At 39.5% G+C, this 19,079-nt stretch overlaps 1 protein-coding gene across 10 annotated transcripts in view; it reads left to right on the top strand.

Moving 5' to 3' along the window:
* The window catches only part of SERAC1 (serine active site containing 1), a 47,072-nt gene that overhangs the window by 7,209 nt on the left and 20,784 nt on the right, over positions 1-19,079 (top strand). For 4 of the 10 annotated variants that reach the window (XM_065588889.1, XM_005301445.4, XM_065588888.1 and 1 more), the window contains exons 2-7: positions 2,275-2,366; positions 4,010-4,046; positions 4,469-4,605; positions 6,348-6,437; positions 7,493-7,621; positions 14,747-14,868. In XM_065588889.1, coding sequence (XP_065444961.1) covers positions 2,276-2,366; positions 4,010-4,046; positions 4,469-4,605; positions 6,348-6,437; positions 7,493-7,621; positions 14,747-14,868 — 606 coding nt within the window. In that variant the 5' untranslated portion in view covers position 2,275. Of the gene's footprint in view, positions 1-2,274; positions 2,367-4,009; positions 4,047-4,468; positions 4,606-6,347; positions 6,438-7,492; positions 7,622-14,746; positions 14,869-18,352; positions 18,443-19,079 lie in introns of all 10 variants that reach the window. The other 6 variants (XM_042848285.2, XM_065588887.1, XM_042848286.2 and 3 more) reach the window with 3 other exon arrangements.

Raw genomic sequence — 19,079 nt, 5'->3', positions numbered from 1 at the left:
GTGGTGGTGACTGTATTCACATCAAATATCTATGTTGTTTCATACCTGACCTCTCTATGTAGTAGACCAGTGGTTTTCAAACTTTTTTTTCTGGGGACCCCGTTGAAGAAAATTGTTGATGCCCACGACCCAGTAGAACTGGGGATGAGGGGTTTGGGGTGTGGGAGGAGGCTCAGGGCTGGGGTAGGGGGTTGGGGTGCAGGAGGGGTCCGGGGTCTGGGCTGGGGGTGCAGACTCTGGGTGGGGCTGGGGATGAGTGGTTTGGGGAACAAAAAGGGGTTCCAGCTTGGGGGGGGCTCAGGGCTGGGGCAGGGGTTTGGGGCATGGACTTACCTCTGGTGGCTCCCGGTCAGTGGCACAGCCGGGATGCAGAGGCAGGCTTCCTGCCTACGGTGGCACCACGGACCACGCTGTGCCTCGGAAGCGGCCAGCAACAGGTCCAGGTCTGCGTGACTCTCGCCCGCAGCCACCGCCCCCCCAGCTCCCATTGGCCAGAAACCGGCCAATGGAAATTCAGAGCCGGTGCTCGGGGCGGGGGCAGTGCGCGCAGCCCCGTGACCCCCCTGCCTAGAAGCCGGACCCGATGCTGGCCACTTCCGGGGTGCAGCGTGGTGTTGGAAAAGGTAGGCACTAGCCTGCCTTAGCTGGGCAGCATCGCCGATGGGACTTTTAACATCCCGGTCGACGGTGCAGACCAGAGGAAGACGACCCAGTGCTTTACATGCTGCGATCCAGTACTGGGTCGCAACCCACGGTTTGAAAAACACTGTAGTAGACTGTAGTACAGTCACAGTCCTGATAATATTCTACCTCTTCTTAATGTTGAGGGAGCTATAATTTCACACACTAGAAAATATCCTCCACCTGATGGCTACAGCTACTTTTCGCTTCTTTTCTTTTATGAGGGTAGGTGTTTCTGTAGGATAGTGCTTAGCCCCCTTAATGTGCTTGATCTTCATCAGCCCAGGCCATGACAGAACCTTAGAGCAAAGCATGTGTTTATCAAGTGTAGACTTTTACCTTCTTGGTTCAGGACTGAGGGTACGATTTTGGCACAGAATTATTTAGTAAATTTCACAGCAGAGGTGCAGGGAAAAACTAAGTCACAGTAAAGGGGCGAGGGGTTGAAGAGCGATCCCACCCTACCTTCAGTCCGCATTAGCGGCTCCTGTCCAATGGAGCTGGGCCCAGCTCGCTACTCTGGGTGCTGCAACCTATCACATGTGGTTGCAGCGCCACTCAGGTTTGGTACATCCACCCCTTTGTTTCCATTTACAGAGAGGCGGATGGGCCACACCAGAGTGGTATTGTGACTGTATGTGTAGCTAAGTTGCAGTGCTAATCAAATTTGGCCAATTCGCTCTTCCATTTCCATCTGCAAAAGAGCAGAGGGGCCAAACTTGAGTGGTGTTGTAATGCCCAGAGCCAGGACCTGGACTGAGCCCCATAGGACAGGAGCTGGTACTGCAGAGTGAGTGCAGTGTGGGCTCCTCACGGACTCTATTCAGATTCATGATTACCATGAACATTGTGACCTCCATGTGAAAATTATAGCCTTAATCATAACCTTTTAACAGCAGAAGACTTCTGACAGTTTCTGTGAAATACATCTTTCAAAGATGTAAATGTTTATTTGTTGTTGAAAGCCCCATCAAGCAGATGGTTGTATAAACAAAATCAATTCTAAACATTAAGAACAATGAGATTACTACGAATTGGTGGTTGAAAAGCATGTATGATGCAGAGTAATGTCTTTATGGAGCTGTGGAAATATATGATACACCTCTACCCCGATATAACACGACCCGATATAACACGAATTTGGATATAATGCAGTAAAGCAGCGCTCCGGGTGGGGCGAGGCTGCGCGCTCCGGCGGATCAAAGCAAGTTCGATATAACGCGGTTTCAGCTATAACGCGGTAAGATTTTTGGCTCCCGAGGACAGCGTTATATCGGGATAGAGGTATACTTAATGAATAGCTACTAAGATGCAGCAATGGAGACTTACTAGAGGAGAGAGGTAATTTGAAAAATATGCACAGTAAAATCAACTGTAACACACAGTTTTAAAAAGCACTGTGTTAAACTTTTATCATTCAAGTGTAAGCTACCAAATGCAGTAATTTATGGATTTCTTAGGTTCTAGCTGTCTGTCACTTTAGTGTTCAATATAAATGAGTAATGCTTTTTTTGCTCTGAAAAGACACAGAAATTTGCTGGAGGTTTTTAATTATATTACCTAAATTAATAATTTTTGTTTGTACATCTACAGAATGTCGTTGGCTGCTTATTGTGTATTTTGCTGCAGAAGAATAGGAACTTCTGGTCCAACCACAAAAAGTGATCTGTTGTGGAAAAATATCAGTAAGTGCAATTCTGTAAATATTAGCCCGATGAGCTCATAAAAATTACTTGTGTTGCTACAATAAGCTGTGTATTTGCATTATGTATTGGACTTCACAAGATCATATTGGAAAGGTCTACATACCATGTGTAACCCCAAAATACTTGGAGATGATACGTTCATGTTTTCAGTCTCTCTCCCATCCCTCCAGTGTATTGCCATCACTCACCTTGTCAAACAGAGTTGTCATTTAAAATATCATTATTATGCTTCAGTGTCAATACTTCATTGACATGAGTGGAATAGCTAGCATTGATTAGATAGATAGCTCTGCACTGGTTAAGCTTTATTCGTATCCCAAAGGACTAGCTTCAGAACCGTAAAGCCTAGAAACTTAATTTATTTGAAAAAAAGAAAACAAAAGATTTTTAGAACACAAGATGGCAGTCTCCAAAAAATTACCATCGAATTAAGCTTCCATAAATTGACCTCATTCAATGTCTGTTGTTTTACCCTTAGAACCATAGGAACAAACTTATCCTGAGATTCTTAAAGCAAGGGGCAACATTTGAGTAAACCTAGCTCCTGGGTTCTTTTCCTGCCTGCCTGCTGGCAGTAGGCCTACCACCCTTCTTTCTTACTCTCTACCTTCCTTCTGCTTTCCCTCTCTAGAAGGAGAGCCCTCTGGATTCCTAATCTCTCTGCCCCAGCATCGAAGACTGGATACTTCCATTCTCGATAGATAGCAGACTTTGTGTTTCATGCCTGTTTTACCTTCCCTGTCAGTAACTTTTCCAGCATGTACTGCTTCTCGTTTTCATGCCAGAAATCTTTGAGAAGCCTGCTCCATGCTACTTCCCTGCAAGGACAGAACCTGGTGGAGTGGGAGGTGGGGCAAGTCTCCAAAGGAAGTTTATTCTTGACAGGATGAGATATGTCCTATTGGGATTTGCTCCTCCCAGTAGTAACAGACCCTTTCCATTGGCTCCTCTGGAATCCAAAAAACAGGCTTACCTTGTCCAGGTATAAAATGCCTTAGGTCTGGCCAGTGTCCTGAGAATTAAAGTGTAACGCACTATAAGTGCCAAATACTGTGTCAGCTGTCCTGTTTAGATGAATGAGATTTGACTGAATTCCTGTAAAGAAAACCTATTCGAGAGACCTTTGCAAGACTTGACAGATAAGAGCATGTATCTTCCTGTATTTACCCCCACACAGCAGAGATCTCAATGAAATTATTTATTTAAAGGAGGACTCTTCTTCATAGTTTATGGCAACAGTTCAGTAGTAGCCATATTGTTGATCACGTGCTACTGAGCTTATGAATGTCACCAACTAGAGAGAATAATACTGAAGAGAAGACAAATATACTGTCAGTAATAAATGATTTATTAGCTTATTTAGCTGTGAAAGCAGGGAATTTTGTAATTTAAAACTAGAGGGGAAGAATGTAGAAAATAGAATCTATCAATAGTTTTCAACTACTGAAAAGATGGAGTCAGAAACAGAAAAATGAGTGTGAAAAGCCTGCTCTATTCCTCTTTTAAAATTTGTATCATCTTTGATGTACAGTATCCAGAACTGATCAAATGCCTTAACTTTTTAATAACGATTTGTATGCACACAGTTTGTTTGACCGTGGGTGTTTTTTTATTTATTTAAGGAAAAATTTCAAAATTAACTGGATCACTTATTCTCGGGTAAGTTGTAACTAACAATTACCCATCTAATTTATATCTTTTATTTATATCTGAAGTTATGTCACTTCCCCCCAAAAAAGGATGTTGCTAAGGTATCTTTAAACATGAAGTACCATAAGTTTTAAATGATAACTGAACATCTTTACATATTTTAAAGTACTGTCCATTAAGATCACTTTTCTTTCTTTGCCCTGATTATTTGAGACACTATACTGGCCCCTGCAACATGTCAAACACTTGATTACAAAGAAGATCAAATCTCTATAGAGCAAATAATGATTTACCATAAAACAGTTTTCAACCTATATTTGCCTTCTTCATTCTTTGCATTTGTATTTTTAGATGATATGGTGGTCCCTTCTAGCCTTAAACTCTATGACTAATACAGTATTTATATTCCATTTTCTTTTCTTTTTTTTAAGAGGTTTTGTATTTATTACATATGAAGTTCTGGCCCTAAAGAAGTTACTGACACTCGATACTCAAGCTGTACAGCAAGAGAAACTGAAGTCCTATATTTATATAAATACAGTTTCTTTAGATCCCAGTGAATGTCAAGGTAAGCTATGTAAGATTGTGTGCTGAGAGACAGAACTAAGAGAGCAGCTTTTCAAACAATACATGAGACACTGGGGTGGTAAAAGAGGACTAAAAAGAATTTGGTCATGCTGCGTGGTCCTGTAATAAACATAGCATGAGATTTTCTATTGTGCCGCTAAGAAGCATAGCACAGAACTTGTAGCCCAGTGTGGGAGAGAGATAAAGTGACATTAAACCACCCTTGTGCACTTCTGATCCTAGGCTGCTACAGGGCCCCCTGGCATAATGTAGACAGCCCTTGGAGCCTGTCTAAATTACAGCAGCCTCCCAGGGCTGCCTGGAATCTCCACAGCCCTGCATGCTGCAGTCCCACCCTTGGCAGATCCCCTCCCACCCCAGCACGTCCCCTTCACCCGAGGCTACAAAGGGGTAATTGGAGGTGGCAGCCTCACTGCTGTTTTTGACAATGCTTGTACCTGGGGATTCCTGTCCCATCTGGGTACAGAGCTTTTAGGGCTCTTATGTGCCTCTCTGGCCCTTTTACATGGCACACAGGGGCTGGAGTGGGGATGAGGATCTCGATAGTAATAAATGCAATTGTCGGTGCTGAATACTGTTCAGCTGTGCTGTCCTGCATCGCACAAGGTATGCATTCAATTTTCCCTCTTCCAGAGGCAAATAGTAAAGACGATTATCTATTCATTCTCCTTCCTTTATTTTTTTGAGCATCATCTGACACACATGTATAACTGCTGATCACTTAAACTGACATTGTTTCATGGACCCTTGAGAACAGCCATGTTATCATTCTTATTAGGAAATGGAATTGGAGTTGTTTCATCTCTTGTATAACCTAAGTGTTAGAGTGCTGATCTAATCTTGTAACAAAACGACTTGTATGCTTTTATTGTACCTTATCCATATTATTTGGCCTCAGAGTTTAAGTGGCTCAGAAAATGACTGTTATCTCATAAATAAAAAGCACTATGAAGTTATTATAATTCTTTAATATAGAAAATATGTTTTCTTGAATGTAATTTGCAAAAGAAAAAATATTAAAAAAACCTAAAACCCTGTGGTCCTTTAAATAAAGCATCTTTCTAACTGAAAAGTTGGGCAACTGCTTCAGAACTTAACAGGCTGTTTAAATAAATAAAATTTTAGATTGGTAAAACTTTCTCTCTCCCTCTGCACACATTGGTTTTATCCTTTTACATTTTAAATGGTGAACATGAATGGTGTCATTGTAGATGTAGAGATTGACGTTCTTAATCTCAGTCCATAGAAATACTGCATAACAGACTAGGAAGAATTTCCTTTTTCTATTAGTTCACATATAGTAGTACGAGAGGCAAAATAATATGGACCTACTATATAAAAGGGAATATAAAACTAAATGTTTTAGATACAGCAACACTGACATGCAAGCAGCTCTTGGTTGGAGGTTGGTAATAAACAACACAAATCATTCAGTGTGCCAGTGAATGTGTAGAGAAGCTTTGGTAACAAATCCCTACTTTTGTGAAAAGTGCCGGAGGGTCTTTAATGTCCAGGCAGAGACAATTGGACCTCAACTCCTCATCTGAAAGACCCACACACAATAAAATGCCTACTTTGAAAGGATAAAGGGTTAAGTTTAATTCTGCTGTAACTTGAATTTATGGTTTAATGGAAACTGGTTATTTAAGATTGTCGGTTCCTGGGCATAATACTACAACATTTCCCTTATCAACCTTGAATAAGCCTATAATATTTTCATAGGAATCACATGCAAGGCAAGAAAAGAACTTCATAAAGTAGTGAGGAAAATACTAGAAACTGAAGCTAAAATTCTCCGGAGACCTTTTGATGGTAGGTATTAAGAGTGGAAATGTTGGCTTGTCTGTGATTAATATTCATGTTTAGAAAAGTACAAATCTATTACCTTTAGAAAATAGAAGCATTTTTCTTATGTATCTGATACTAGTTTGTAGTTATAATATTCCTACATGATTGTAATATTTCATGCCACTTTTACAAACAGGGTGTTTAAAGGAAAGTTATATGCATTATATTTTGATAACAAATGTTAGACACATGCTAGGACAGAATACTGCATCCTCTTTCAGAAGAGATTTGAAGCTTAAAACTTTTGTGATGCCAAAAGCATTGTTTGGTGAAGAAGTCCTGGAAGATTTTTTATTTTAGGAACTAGGTGTGAGTGTGTGACACTCTTCATCAGGATTGTTGTTAGTGTTAATTGAAAGGAACGCAACCTCTTTGTAATGTGTGTGTGTGTGTGTGTGTGTGTTAGAGCACAGGACTTGGTGTCAGGACTTAAAGGTTCAATTCCTGATTCTGCCATCAGCTTGATATGACATGTTGGGCAAATAACTTTCTATCTGCCCTCATTTACACATCTGTTAAATGGGTATAATATGTACCTCACAGAAGTGTTGTGAGTGTGGTTCAGTAGATTAAGGCCCAGATCCTTAGAGTTGCTGATCATCCCCAACTCCCACTGAAGCCAGTGGCAGTTATGGTTGGTAAGCACTATACAGGATCAGTTCTTAAATATAAATAAAGCATTTTGAGATCCTCAGTTTAAAGACTCTATATAAGTATAAAATATAAAAAGATGAGGTGAAATCCTGGCCCTATTAAATTAAATGAAAACAAACTCCCACTGATTTCAGTAGGATCAGGATTTTGGCCATGGTTTTCTGAAGATTATGTTGCTTCCATTTTATCGGTCTGTTACCAGTTTTTTGATATTGTAGCACTTATTAAATGATTGCTCCATAAATGGTTATTAAGTCATATTAATAATCCAGGAAATAGTATTTTTGGTTGATAAATAAGAAGGTGACTATGAAAGAAAAATGCTTATTAATTTTAACATTATATTTATGTGATTTTTGGTAAAGAATATTTCAGTACGTTTACAGAAGATCATGAACGTGCCTTGTGGGTCCTCTTGAAGAGAAGTCAATCAGAAGACAGAATCGTTCGACTGCAGGCGGTGCAGCAACTGGCAGAGAACGGTCACTGGCATGGTAATGTATGCTGTGACAGCCTAACCAATCTTTGAAACATGATGAGATCTCATTTAACTGCTCTATGTTCATTGGCAAATACTAACATGAAAAGGGGCTGGTAGCCAAAGGAGAAGGCAAATATTCTTTTTTGAAAATGGTTTTCAAATTTTTTTATTTAAATGTTAATTTATTGCTGATTAAAGGCACCCATATGCACAAAACAGCGCATGTGTGACTGCAGTGCAGGCTTCCCCATGTTGCCCCACCCATGTGCCTCAATCTTGACTTCATCTAGACAAGAGAAGGTAGCTTAGTTTCTGTATCTTTTAGTTCTTTGACCTTTGTGTTGGGACTACCAACAAGATTGTCTGTTGTGGTGGCAGCTTGGTGATGTCCATTTGGGACAGAACTGAGGCTATCAAACACAATTCCTGAAGACCACTTAAAAGCTATTGGATGGTAACAACTATGGGTTACTACCAGTTTGGTCTAGATTTGATGTGGCAGCCTGGAGGTGAAAGATTTTTCATGCTATTATCATCCTAAAACATTCATTCTACCCTAAAGTATTTTTTAATGTCTGTGTTTGCTCAGAGAGAAGTAGAAACCTCCCCCACACTTAGGTAAGAGAACTTTTCTTTAAGGCCAATTTAGCTTCATGTTCCTGTATTATAAGTTATAGCTTCCAGCTATTTATAATAAATGCTGACATTCTTTTATGTTAAAGGAGCCTTTGCTTCTTGTGTTTACCCTTTTCAGAATAAAAGCTCAGTTTTGTTATTTTGATTCTTTTTAGTATGTTTATACTTAGAAAATCCCAGGGTTCCTGTTCTTATTTTTTCAGAGCTAAATTTCTGGCAAATGTGGTAGAATTGCTTGGCAGGTATCAGTGCATTCTTTGCCATGGTAGCAGTGCTAAAACATATGCTTCTATCCTTCACTTCTGCACTCCAAAAACTTTCTCTTAGTGGTAGAATTTTGGGAGCTCTGAGGTTTTTTAGTACGTTTATGGCCATGGAAGCTAATCCTGTACGTCCAGATATATTGGGGGATAGCAAGGGAAGTGTCATACTATTATCAGGTGCATGTACAGCATATAGTACTCCTGAGAAAATGTGCTTTCTGATTTTTTTGCTGGGGAGCTAGAGGAGCATACACTTGCTTATGTTGTTAGTACATTTAGTTCTACCAGGTCCACAGATACAGAAACAATGTCAAAGCTCAAGTACAGGGAAGAATCTAGCCCATGACCTCCAGGCCAATCAGGTATCTCTTTTTCAGCACTTAGGTTGACAGCGCAAAGCAAAGTTAATTGCTGAGAGTGCAAAACAGAGTGAGATTGTGAACAGTTTATCAAATAAAGTAGGATAGCCATTTTACTTAAAATCTTATATTAAGTGCAGCATCCTTTTCTAATCTTCTCCTGTTGATTCATTTCTCTCTGTGTAGAAGATGCACTTTAAAAGGATTCTAAATAATACTACTGAGGAAAGACTAGAACAGCACTTAAAATCAATTACTAAAATGTCCAGTCTGTAGAGCTGTCATGCATAGTCCCAGAGATGGTTGTGTTTCAGCAAAGGATGCACTGGGTGACTTTATTTTCATTTCTATTTTAACATTTTTTTAATAATAAAATGTTAAGATTGCATCTTGACTTAATCCCTTGTTTTCATTCACTCATAATTTTTTCCCCCATACATTCTCCTTTTGGGACTGTTACTGTCTTTCTGATCAGAGCCCAAAGCTCAACTTTACTTTTAAAGTTTGAAGATGTGTTCAGCTGTTTTTGAGTTGTGTGAACAGGGAATATAATATACTTGCCCCTGAATTCTTTTTATATGTAAGGGTGTCCAAAAATTGCAGGCCACTATCTTGTTGTGGAAACCACAACTTCTAACACATACTGTAAATTTTTATAGTTGCTACAAATTTGAATAGTGTTGGGACCCCAGGCACCAACTTGCAATGCCACTTGTTCATGAGGTCGCAATGCCAATCACTCAAATTTCGCCCAGTCTCCCCTCAGTCATGACAGAGTGGTGCCCTGGCCAAATTTGAGTGAGTGGCGCTGGAACTTGGTGCACTCAAATTTGGCTCTGCACCAAAATTATAACTTTAAACAACCATGGCTGCAACTTTTGAACCAAAAATCACCACTTCCTTACAGCCTTATTTATACAGATATAACTCAAAAATTGCTGAATGTTAAAATAACCTCACTTGTGGTTCTATGTCTGAATGACAAACAGATGTTTAGTAAGTTTGGAAAACAAAATAGAATAAAAAAAAGTAAGTAAATAAAGATTCACTTTCACATATGCACATTATTATATTAGCAAATGTACAAGTGGTACAATAAAGATTGGAAAAAAGTTCAAAATACAAAATATAAAGTCTGGAAATAAAACAGAGGTGTGTGTCAGAAAAAAAGAAAAATGTCAAAAGGGCTTATGTAAGCATCATGCATAGTTTAGCCATTCAGTAACTTTGGGGTCAGAAGTATGGGTCTGGAAAGTCCTCCTGATAGACCATCACAAGATAGCAATCATTCAGTAGGCATCCATCTGCAACTACACAGAGGGCTGTCCCTGAGTCTTCTGGTGTAGTCATTTGCCACACACCTCACCAGCCCACATCTGAAATGGTTGAGCTTGCAATAGAGGTGGTGTGGCATGGCAGCTCAAAGCCAGGCAGACCCTCATCAAGCTGAGTAATGAGGAAGGAGTTTCTTACAGAGGGAGCAGCATGTTCCCATTTTGCTCGCCACAGTGTGATAACCATGGACATGGTTAGTAACATAGTCCAGATTAGTCTTCTACTAATGAGACAGTGGCAAGGCGCCTCCTATATATCTTTGAAAATTGGCAGTTGTGGTATCTCCGGGGTTTTGTCAAGGAGATTCTTTGCTGCACTATAACACTTGATGTTAGGAGGCAGGACATTAGAAAGGACTGGTAACCAATCGGTGTTTGTTGGTCTCATAGTTCTGTTATTATTCTTATCATTTGATTCAATTGTACATCAGCTAGCTTTGTGTAGAGAGGGTTTAACCACTCAGAAGTATTCTCCATCGGAGTAGTAGAGAGCTAACTGTGTCTGCACATTAGCACCCCAAGTTGTGCTTGCAAGTTTATATAAAAGGCCCTTTCTGCTCTTAATCTTCTGAGTTACCTTGGTGAGGTGGTCCTTATAGGCAAGTGTGCAAGTTAAACTTTCTCCTAGATATACTGGCTTTGGATATTGTGCTAATCATTCTCCATTCAAGGAGATGTTGAGTTCTCATGAAGCGTTAGTGTAATTGAGATGAAAGCATGATGATACTGATGTCAAAGATATTATCTTGATGGGTTGTTAGGTCTACAGAAAAGATGCTTTGAAACAGAAAATTACAAGCGATGCTGGAAAATAAATTGAGCACTTGGAGGATCCAGAAGAACATAACTCTCAGGAATCTGTTCTTGCCACAACTTTTTTGAACATTGAAAATCCTCCAATCTCTCCCTACCTTCAAGAAACAGAAACTTCAAAAAGGTTGAGGACAACCTGAACCAAGACATGGCAGCCATAAGTGGCTATTGCAAGAAGTGGAAACTGAGTCCAGTGTGTCAAAGACAGTGTCATGTTGCTTTCATCTCAATATGAAAAGTAAACAGTATATCTTTGAGTGATAATGAGGAAGGATGTTGTGGTAGTTGGGACACTAGCTTGGAACTTGGGAGATTTTCGTTCAGTTCACTGTTCCATCAGACTTCCTGTGGAATCTTGGATTTTTACAATGCAAATGATCTCTCCCTGCAACTTCTGATACGAATGAATAGCGCGTTGAATTCGTGCATGTCTGGTGTCATGCTGTCTGGAATGGCTCACAACTGTGAGTACCTACCTCAGGGTAGACTGTCAAAAGCAGAGCAGACACTCCAAACTGGGTCCCACTATGTTCTATAATTGGATTTCACTAACCCAGGGATCTCAAACTCAAATCACCACGAGGGCCACATGAGGACTAGTACATTGGCCTGAAGGCCGCATCACTGACACCTTTTCATAAAAAGATACAAAAGCCCCCCGCCCCCAACACCAACACCCACTCCATCCTTTCCATGAGGCTTTGCCCCTGCCCTGCCTCTTCCCATTCCAACCCCCTCGCCAAAGTCCCCACCCCAACACCGCCCCCTCCCTGCCCCTATTCCAACCCCTTCCCCAAATCCCCGCCCCATCCCACCTCTTCTCCGCCTCCTCCCCTGAATGCACAGCTCCCCGCTCCTCCCCGCTCCCTGGCAGCGGGAAACGCCAGGAGGTAGGCCGAGGAGTGGGGAGCTGAACTCCCAAGATATTGCAATAGTCTTATAATGGAGTCACAGACAGTCCCCTTAAACACTCCAGTCAATTTTGCCACCCAGACAAGATGGACTATGTGATAATTGGTCACTTACACCAAAAATCATAAAATATTCAGGTTACACCCAATCCCAAGAGACCTGTTGCTTATGCAGGTCGATTTGCATTCGAGATCTTACACCAGAGACACTGCTGATAGCCAATTCTGTAGTAAATAACTAAAGTTTTATTAACTAAGAAAAAGAAATGAGTTATTGAGAGGTTAAAGCAGATACAAATATATGTACAGGTGAATCACAGTCTTTAATTTCAAAAGGTAGCAGAGATGTAGTGTTCTGCCAGTTTCCCAAAAGATTTTCATGGCTACCCAGAATAACTCTGGGGATCTCTGCCTCCTTGTTTGCCTTATTAAAATCCCAAAAGCCCATAAATGAAGAATTTTTCCTTGTGTCCATATTTCTTGCTTCTTCTCACAGAAATGAAACTGACAGCAAGAGTTCCCATCCAGATTCCTTCTTCATGGTTGTGAGGGGGAGGAATGAACTTACCAAAGTCTTTGATCTCACACACAATGACCATTTACTTTCCATGTGCAGGAATTAGCACTTTCCTGTTAAAGTTCTTCATTTGTATTACAAAAGACTTCTTTCTCATTTGATGGGTTACTTAGTTACAGGGCTGACACTTGGCTTATCAGTGTTATACCTTGTTTGTGGTGTTGGCCTCTTTCCTTGTCTGGATAAAACCTGTTATCAATTCGCTTGACATGGTTTAAACATATTTTAGTTATAATTTCAGCATATCTTCATCGTCCTTTGTGGGTTGGCCTTACATACATCACACAAAAATATTAATGATCAGTCCGTTATTAGTTTTCCAATGATGTATTACGTGACACCTTTTAGATACAGAATATAACAGTAGTGAATTTGGATGCATTGAGCTGACCAGAAACTCACTAGAAGATACCAGGAAGCCCCTTGCCTTCTCGCATAGGGATGCTTTTAGGGTCACGGCTGGTTAAGAAACATCAGTGGTTCAGCTCTCTCCCTCATTGCACTCAGTATTTTATCCTTTTCTTGATAGTAGTGTAGATAGACAATCACATCTTTTGGTCTGGTGCCTACTGGGGACCTGGGGAATAGGGATTTGTGAGCCCTCTCAGTATGAATGCAATCTTTATTGCTCAGTTTTAATATGTAATGGGAAATATCGTCCAACGTGTCCAGCAGGTTTCTCGCTTCAGTTTCCTCTGGAATAACTTTTATCCTTGTATTATTCTTGCATTCTCAGTTCTCCGTGTCCTACAGCTTTAATTCTATTTCTTTTTCTCTTTTTTCAATTATTTGGATTCTTTCATGTTGTCCAGTTGCTCATTTAATCCTGTTTTTGCATCTAATATTTTCCCTTTCATCTCAATTTCATTTTTTGTATCCTTAAGGTAAGCCTGGAACTTTTATCTCCATTCCTTATTCATCTTTTTGATATCTAACGGCCCGGCCCCCGCAGCTCGGCTCGGCTCCGGCCCGCCCCCGCGGCTCGGCTTGGCTCCAGCCCCCGCAGCTCAGCTCCGGGCCGGACCCAAGCCCCGCAATCCTGGCCGGAGCTCCGGCCCCGCTCTTGCTAAAGCTGGCCCTGCAAGTGGTTTAAACCAAATATTTCACAGGTGGTCATTGAATGAGTGTTCCTCATGTTCTGGATCCCTTGTTTGAGACCTTATGGTCTGATTTGGAGAAGTGCTGAGAGCTGCCACTGAAGTCAATGAGTGCTGTGCTTTAAACATATTTAGTAATTATGTAATGCTAAATAATCTGAAAAATCAGATCCTAAGTGTTTTGTATTGGGCACCTTAAATTAGTAGATACTTTTGATCTTTATTTCTCTGTGCCCAACTCCCCTTCTATAAATTGGAGGTAATATTCCCTTTCTTCCCAGGAGTTTTTGATGCTAGATTAATGTATGTGAAGTACTCAGGTAGTATAGTGATGAGTGTCATAGAAAACTTCATAAGGAAATTAATAAATCTGTCTTCGAACAGTGTTTGACCAGAGTGCCGTAAACAAGACCTGGGGCCACACATTGAACAATGAGGATAAAACAAAATATTGAATAGCTGCTCATTAAGTGAGCACTGTCTGTGCACTGAATGAGGCGGGGGTCCTATGGAAAAAATAGTATGAGATTATGTAATTAAAAACAGTATCATAATGCATAGACATTCTGAAGGTTGCATAGGCTACTTTAATTCTGGCATTTCCTAATTTTTGGGTGCTTGACTTTGCCACCTTAAATAATGTTAATTAAATGTAGTTTTTGTGTGTAAGTCTTTGCACCACCAGGGTCTAAGATGCTATATTTCTAAAATATTATATGTAGCATAACACTATTCAAAAATCTTTCAGATTTCAAAGTTTTGTCTGAACCAAGACCACAGGCCTGAGTGCAAGCATAGCCTTGGTTTGTGATTTTTGTTTTCCTTTCAAAGCACTAACTCTAAACACTTGCGATCACATATGATTGGCTAGTGTCTGAAATTCTTTATTACAGTGTCACATTTTGGCCTAAAAGGATTAATTAATACCTGCAGTTAAAATGTCATTTTCGTTTTGTGTTGATCTGACAACCCATTTATTTTTCCACTTTAGAGTTTGTGACTACAGAATCATGGAAAACTTGTGTGGATTGCAGTAATATTGTTCTATTTGTATTCATATTTTCAAAGTACTATGGAAATCACAACTAAAATTAATTGAAATATTCAAGGCTAGTTTTGGCCATAACATGTACCTTCTCTTACTACAGATTATCAATATAGGACGATTGCTCAAGCCTGTGATCAGAGGACTGTGATTGGTTTGGCCCGATCCAAGGATATTGATCTTCGGGTTTTTTTGCCACCACCTCCCTTACCAAAAGTAAAAGATGTAAGTAAATGAAAATGTGAGTAATTAGTTGAATCTAGTCACTTTTGGTGACAAAAGTCACAACAGTGTTTTGAGGTGAGCTGGACTACTCCTACTCCTAATTTTATTTATAATTATCGCCATTCCACCGCGCCCTCCCCCCCCCAGCACTTGTAGTATAGTACAATTAAGGGCTTGTCTGCACTTCCAGCTCTGCAGCTGTGCTCCTGTAGCACTTAGTGAAGATGCTACCTCTGCTGACAGGAGAATTTCTCTCATCTGCGTAGTTTCTCCACCTCCCCGTGTGGTGGTAGCTATGTTGACAGAGATGCCCTCCTGTTGACATAGCGCTGTCTACACCGGTAGTTAGGTCAGTATAATTGTTTCCACACCCCTGAGCAACATAGTTATACCAACACAACTTCGTAGGGTGGATCAGGGCTAAATCTTATGCCAGAACCTTCATTAAGTTAGAGTTTAGGTTGATGAAATGCACTGCATGTTAACACAATCAGTAAGAGTCAGGGAAATAATGAGCTAAGCAGACATTTCACATTCAGGACAATCTCAGATTCCCAAGCCATGCAGATTTTACAGATCCTCGGGACGCTTTAGATGCAGTTCTCCTACCTGTCCCTTCCCTGTTGCTCTTACCAAAAATGAGCTCCTTCAGCCTGGATTTGTTAACCACTTGGGCATGCTGTAAAGCCCATCTTCCTCCCAGGCATTTGAGTAGGGCTGAACTCAGGGCTGGAGGGGTTTGTTTTTATTTTATTCTTATATTAACTGGTTGGTATCTATTTATATGTCAAGGTGGGTTGAGCAGTCCTTGTATATTGTATTCTGTATTTAATATATGGAATGGGCCCAGGGCTGGGCACCTGTAGAGGATTTTTGTAAATCTAATAAAATGAATCCTTATCATGGGCAACATGTCCATTCTAAGCCTCAAGACTTGCAAAATTAGATATGGCATGTAGCAGTGATGTTCTGTAGCTTTGCACTGTCAGGTTTATCACCCTTGGAATGTGATATGACCAGTGTGAATAAAAATTGATTTTTTTTAAAAATAAAAAAATGGATTTTTTATTTAAATCAGATTTTTAAAAATTAAATACAATTTTATTAAAAAAAACATTTAAAATTAACTTTGAAATTGGCAATCTGTATTGAGGCCCAAACCTCTTATAATCTGTTAAAATAATTTAAAGCAATATATGTTTGCTGTCAAATTTTAAAGGACGTCAGACCACTGTACTAAGGGAAGGCCTTGGCTAAGCACTTGGAACCAGAGTTTGTTGAGGTGGTAAACCATCTTTTAACAGCAGTAGCCTCTTCTGCAAGTGTAGAGAGAATATTTTCTTCATTTCAATTTATTCAGCTACTTCAGTTTATGACCGATTGCAGCTGCGTGCACTATTTTAAAGAGACCCTATTGTATTTTGTTTATGAGTGGTTAATGTAATATGTATCGTTGTGGGCCAGGGATTGTAGGCAGCTTGGGTGGGGGAGGGTAGGTAGAGGAGGATTACCCCAGCTCCTACAGGAACTAAAAACAGTGGGGGGTGATTAAGGCTAGTCTCTGAAACTGCAAACAACTCCAGAGCCGTACTACCTGCTGGGGTGGCTTGCATATACTGGCTCTAAATGGATTTTCCATAGACCAACAAACAAACAAAGGGCTTTTGGTGTAAAAAGGGTGGGTTTAAACCAACACAGGGCCTTCTTTTGATTTGGGAAATGGACAGGACCTTCTGTCCGAGGTGGGGTCCAACTAGGGTGACCAGATGTCCCGATTTTATAGGGACAGTCCCAATATCTGTGGCTTTGTCTTATATAGGCACCTATTACCCCCACCCCCGTCCCAATTTTTCACATTTGCTGTCTCGTCACCCTAGGCCCAACCCTTGTGGAAGGTTTGGAAAGACTTTGGGCAGCTAGGGCCCCATGAGACTGATGGGTGACATCTGATAACTTTTAGCATGCATATAGGAATGTTTATTGTTTTTCATATGTTGCCTCTGTAATGCTTTTACCCTAAGAATAAATGTATTTTGCTTTGTGAAGGCTGGCTGGTAACTGGTATACGTTGTTGTAGCCCCTGGAGAAAGGCTAATCACAGGTGCTAGACCCTGGTCAGACCTTCTGGGGAATTCACAGTGAGATGCAGAGGGACTGCAAACCTGAACATGGTGGCCAGAAACAATCAGTTCAATTCATAAACTGCAGTTAATAATACATCCTTTGTTTAATAAATCAGTTAGCTTTAAATGCAGATCATGATTTGAAAAGAACTTTTTCATTTATTGAGTACTTTTAAGGTAGCTTTATTTAATAAAACAAAATGTACAGTGCTGTTTTTGTGCATTTTTAATTGAATTTGAATTTCCATTCAAATAGATTTTGACACAAATCACAAGTAAAAAATTAATTATCTAGTAAATAAGAAATGCATCACTCAAGATTTTCTAATGTCATAAAAAAGGGAGTCCTTAAGAATCTGAATTAAATGTAAATTAAGCTATGTAATTGCTTAAATACATATGTATAGATCTAGTATACCCTGGTTAGCAAAAAGAAACACCAAATTTAGTATAAAGGCTATATTTAGTTACGAATCAATCTGTAGATTCTATCAATCAATATGTTTTAATGTTACCAACTAATGAGAATTAACCTTTGTGTAGAAAATAACTTAAGTACACATGCACAATACAATTAAAATCAGTTATTTAAATCAAGGTTTCTTGCTTGCTGATTTAAATCATGATTAAAATCAGTGACTTGAACAGGGTGGATTTGATTTAAATCACTAGTCAGGAAGACTCGATTTAATCATGGATTTCTACATAAAAGTGCATTCTTGTTCGTTGTTATAACCTTAATACATATTCTTCACAACTCAGAGATAGATGTAGGTTTCATTTTTAGAAGGTACACACTACATTTTTATTTTGAAAACTTTTCAGATTAGTTTTACAGCTATATCAGGAAATGAATTATTGTTTGGTTATGTCATTTCCCAAAGGTAATTGAAGCAGATATTTATGAAGTCACTGGGAGGTGAACTATCTCCAGTTCAACAGGTTAATCATTAATGTTTGGAGGATTTTCTTGCCATGCTGTATTAGGAGGAGAACAACATCAGACAGACATTTAAATTGTTTTATTTAACTAAAACAACAATGTTATGTATTCTGGATTTTTTTCTTCAACAGCAAACATATAATATTTTAACAAAACAAGCATATGAATTTTTGAATTTAGCTAAACATTCAAGTTTTTTAAAATCAGGTTTGTTTTTGTTAAAATTGTTTTTAACTAAAATAGTTAAATGAAATATATATTTTTTTTAAAACAAAAATTAAATCGACTATGTCAGCCAGGTCAACATGAGAAACTTAATATTCATATTGTCTTCTGCAGCTAACTCAGTCGTCTTCAACTTCATTTTCCTGTTTGTTCATAATCTGGAAAAGAAAAACAAGCTTTCCTGCTTTTTCAGGTCCCAAATGATTTCTCAATTTGGAATGAATTAATCCAAAGGAAGAAAACATTCTTTCAACACCGGCAGAAGAAGCTACTGCTGTTAAAAGTGAGATTATCACTTCAACAGTCTCTGAATCCAAGTGATTAAGTGACTTCCACCAGTTCACTGGTGTGACATTCTTTAAAACATCATGAGCAAACATATATTTCTTGAATGGTTCTTATTCCCAAACTGGGTCTCTGTTACGTCCCGCTGCCATTATAGGTTTTCCCATCTAGTGAGAGAATGGTATGGTAGATCTCAAATCAATGAAGGCTACACTCAGAAAGACTTCAAGACTTCTGGAATATGCTGCTCAACAGTTTCACTTTTGTTTCTACTACCTGTCCCTCCCTTCTCACATTTATCTCCAGACTTCTTCTCCTTGTCCAGATCTGTTCCGCCCCCAACAATCTTCTATTCATTCAACTTTTTGAAACTTTGCACTTTTAGAGAGAGGTAAGGGATTGACTCTGTGTACACAAATTTGCAGAGGGACAATAGGGCTGAGGTCTGTTATTTCTCACCTCTATATATTATTTATTTATTTGTTTAAAAACATTTTTGCTGTTAATAAGCATGTTATCTCTGGAGAGACAAATCCACAGTTTGAGAACTGCAAAACTAAGCATCTCTGATGGTATCCTCTAGACTGAACACTGAGTCCCATTGGGTAGATAGAAAGATTAACCTAAATAATCTA

Source organism: Chrysemys picta, chromosome 3, assembly GCF_011386835.1.
Source record: "Chrysemys picta bellii isolate R12L10 chromosome 3, ASM1138683v2, whole genome shotgun sequence".
Taxonomy (NCBI): Eukaryota; Metazoa; Chordata; order Testudines; family Emydidae; genus Chrysemys; species Chrysemys picta.
Note: the sequence above shows the minus strand (reverse complement) of the source record. Positions and strands in the feature narration are given on the sequence as shown.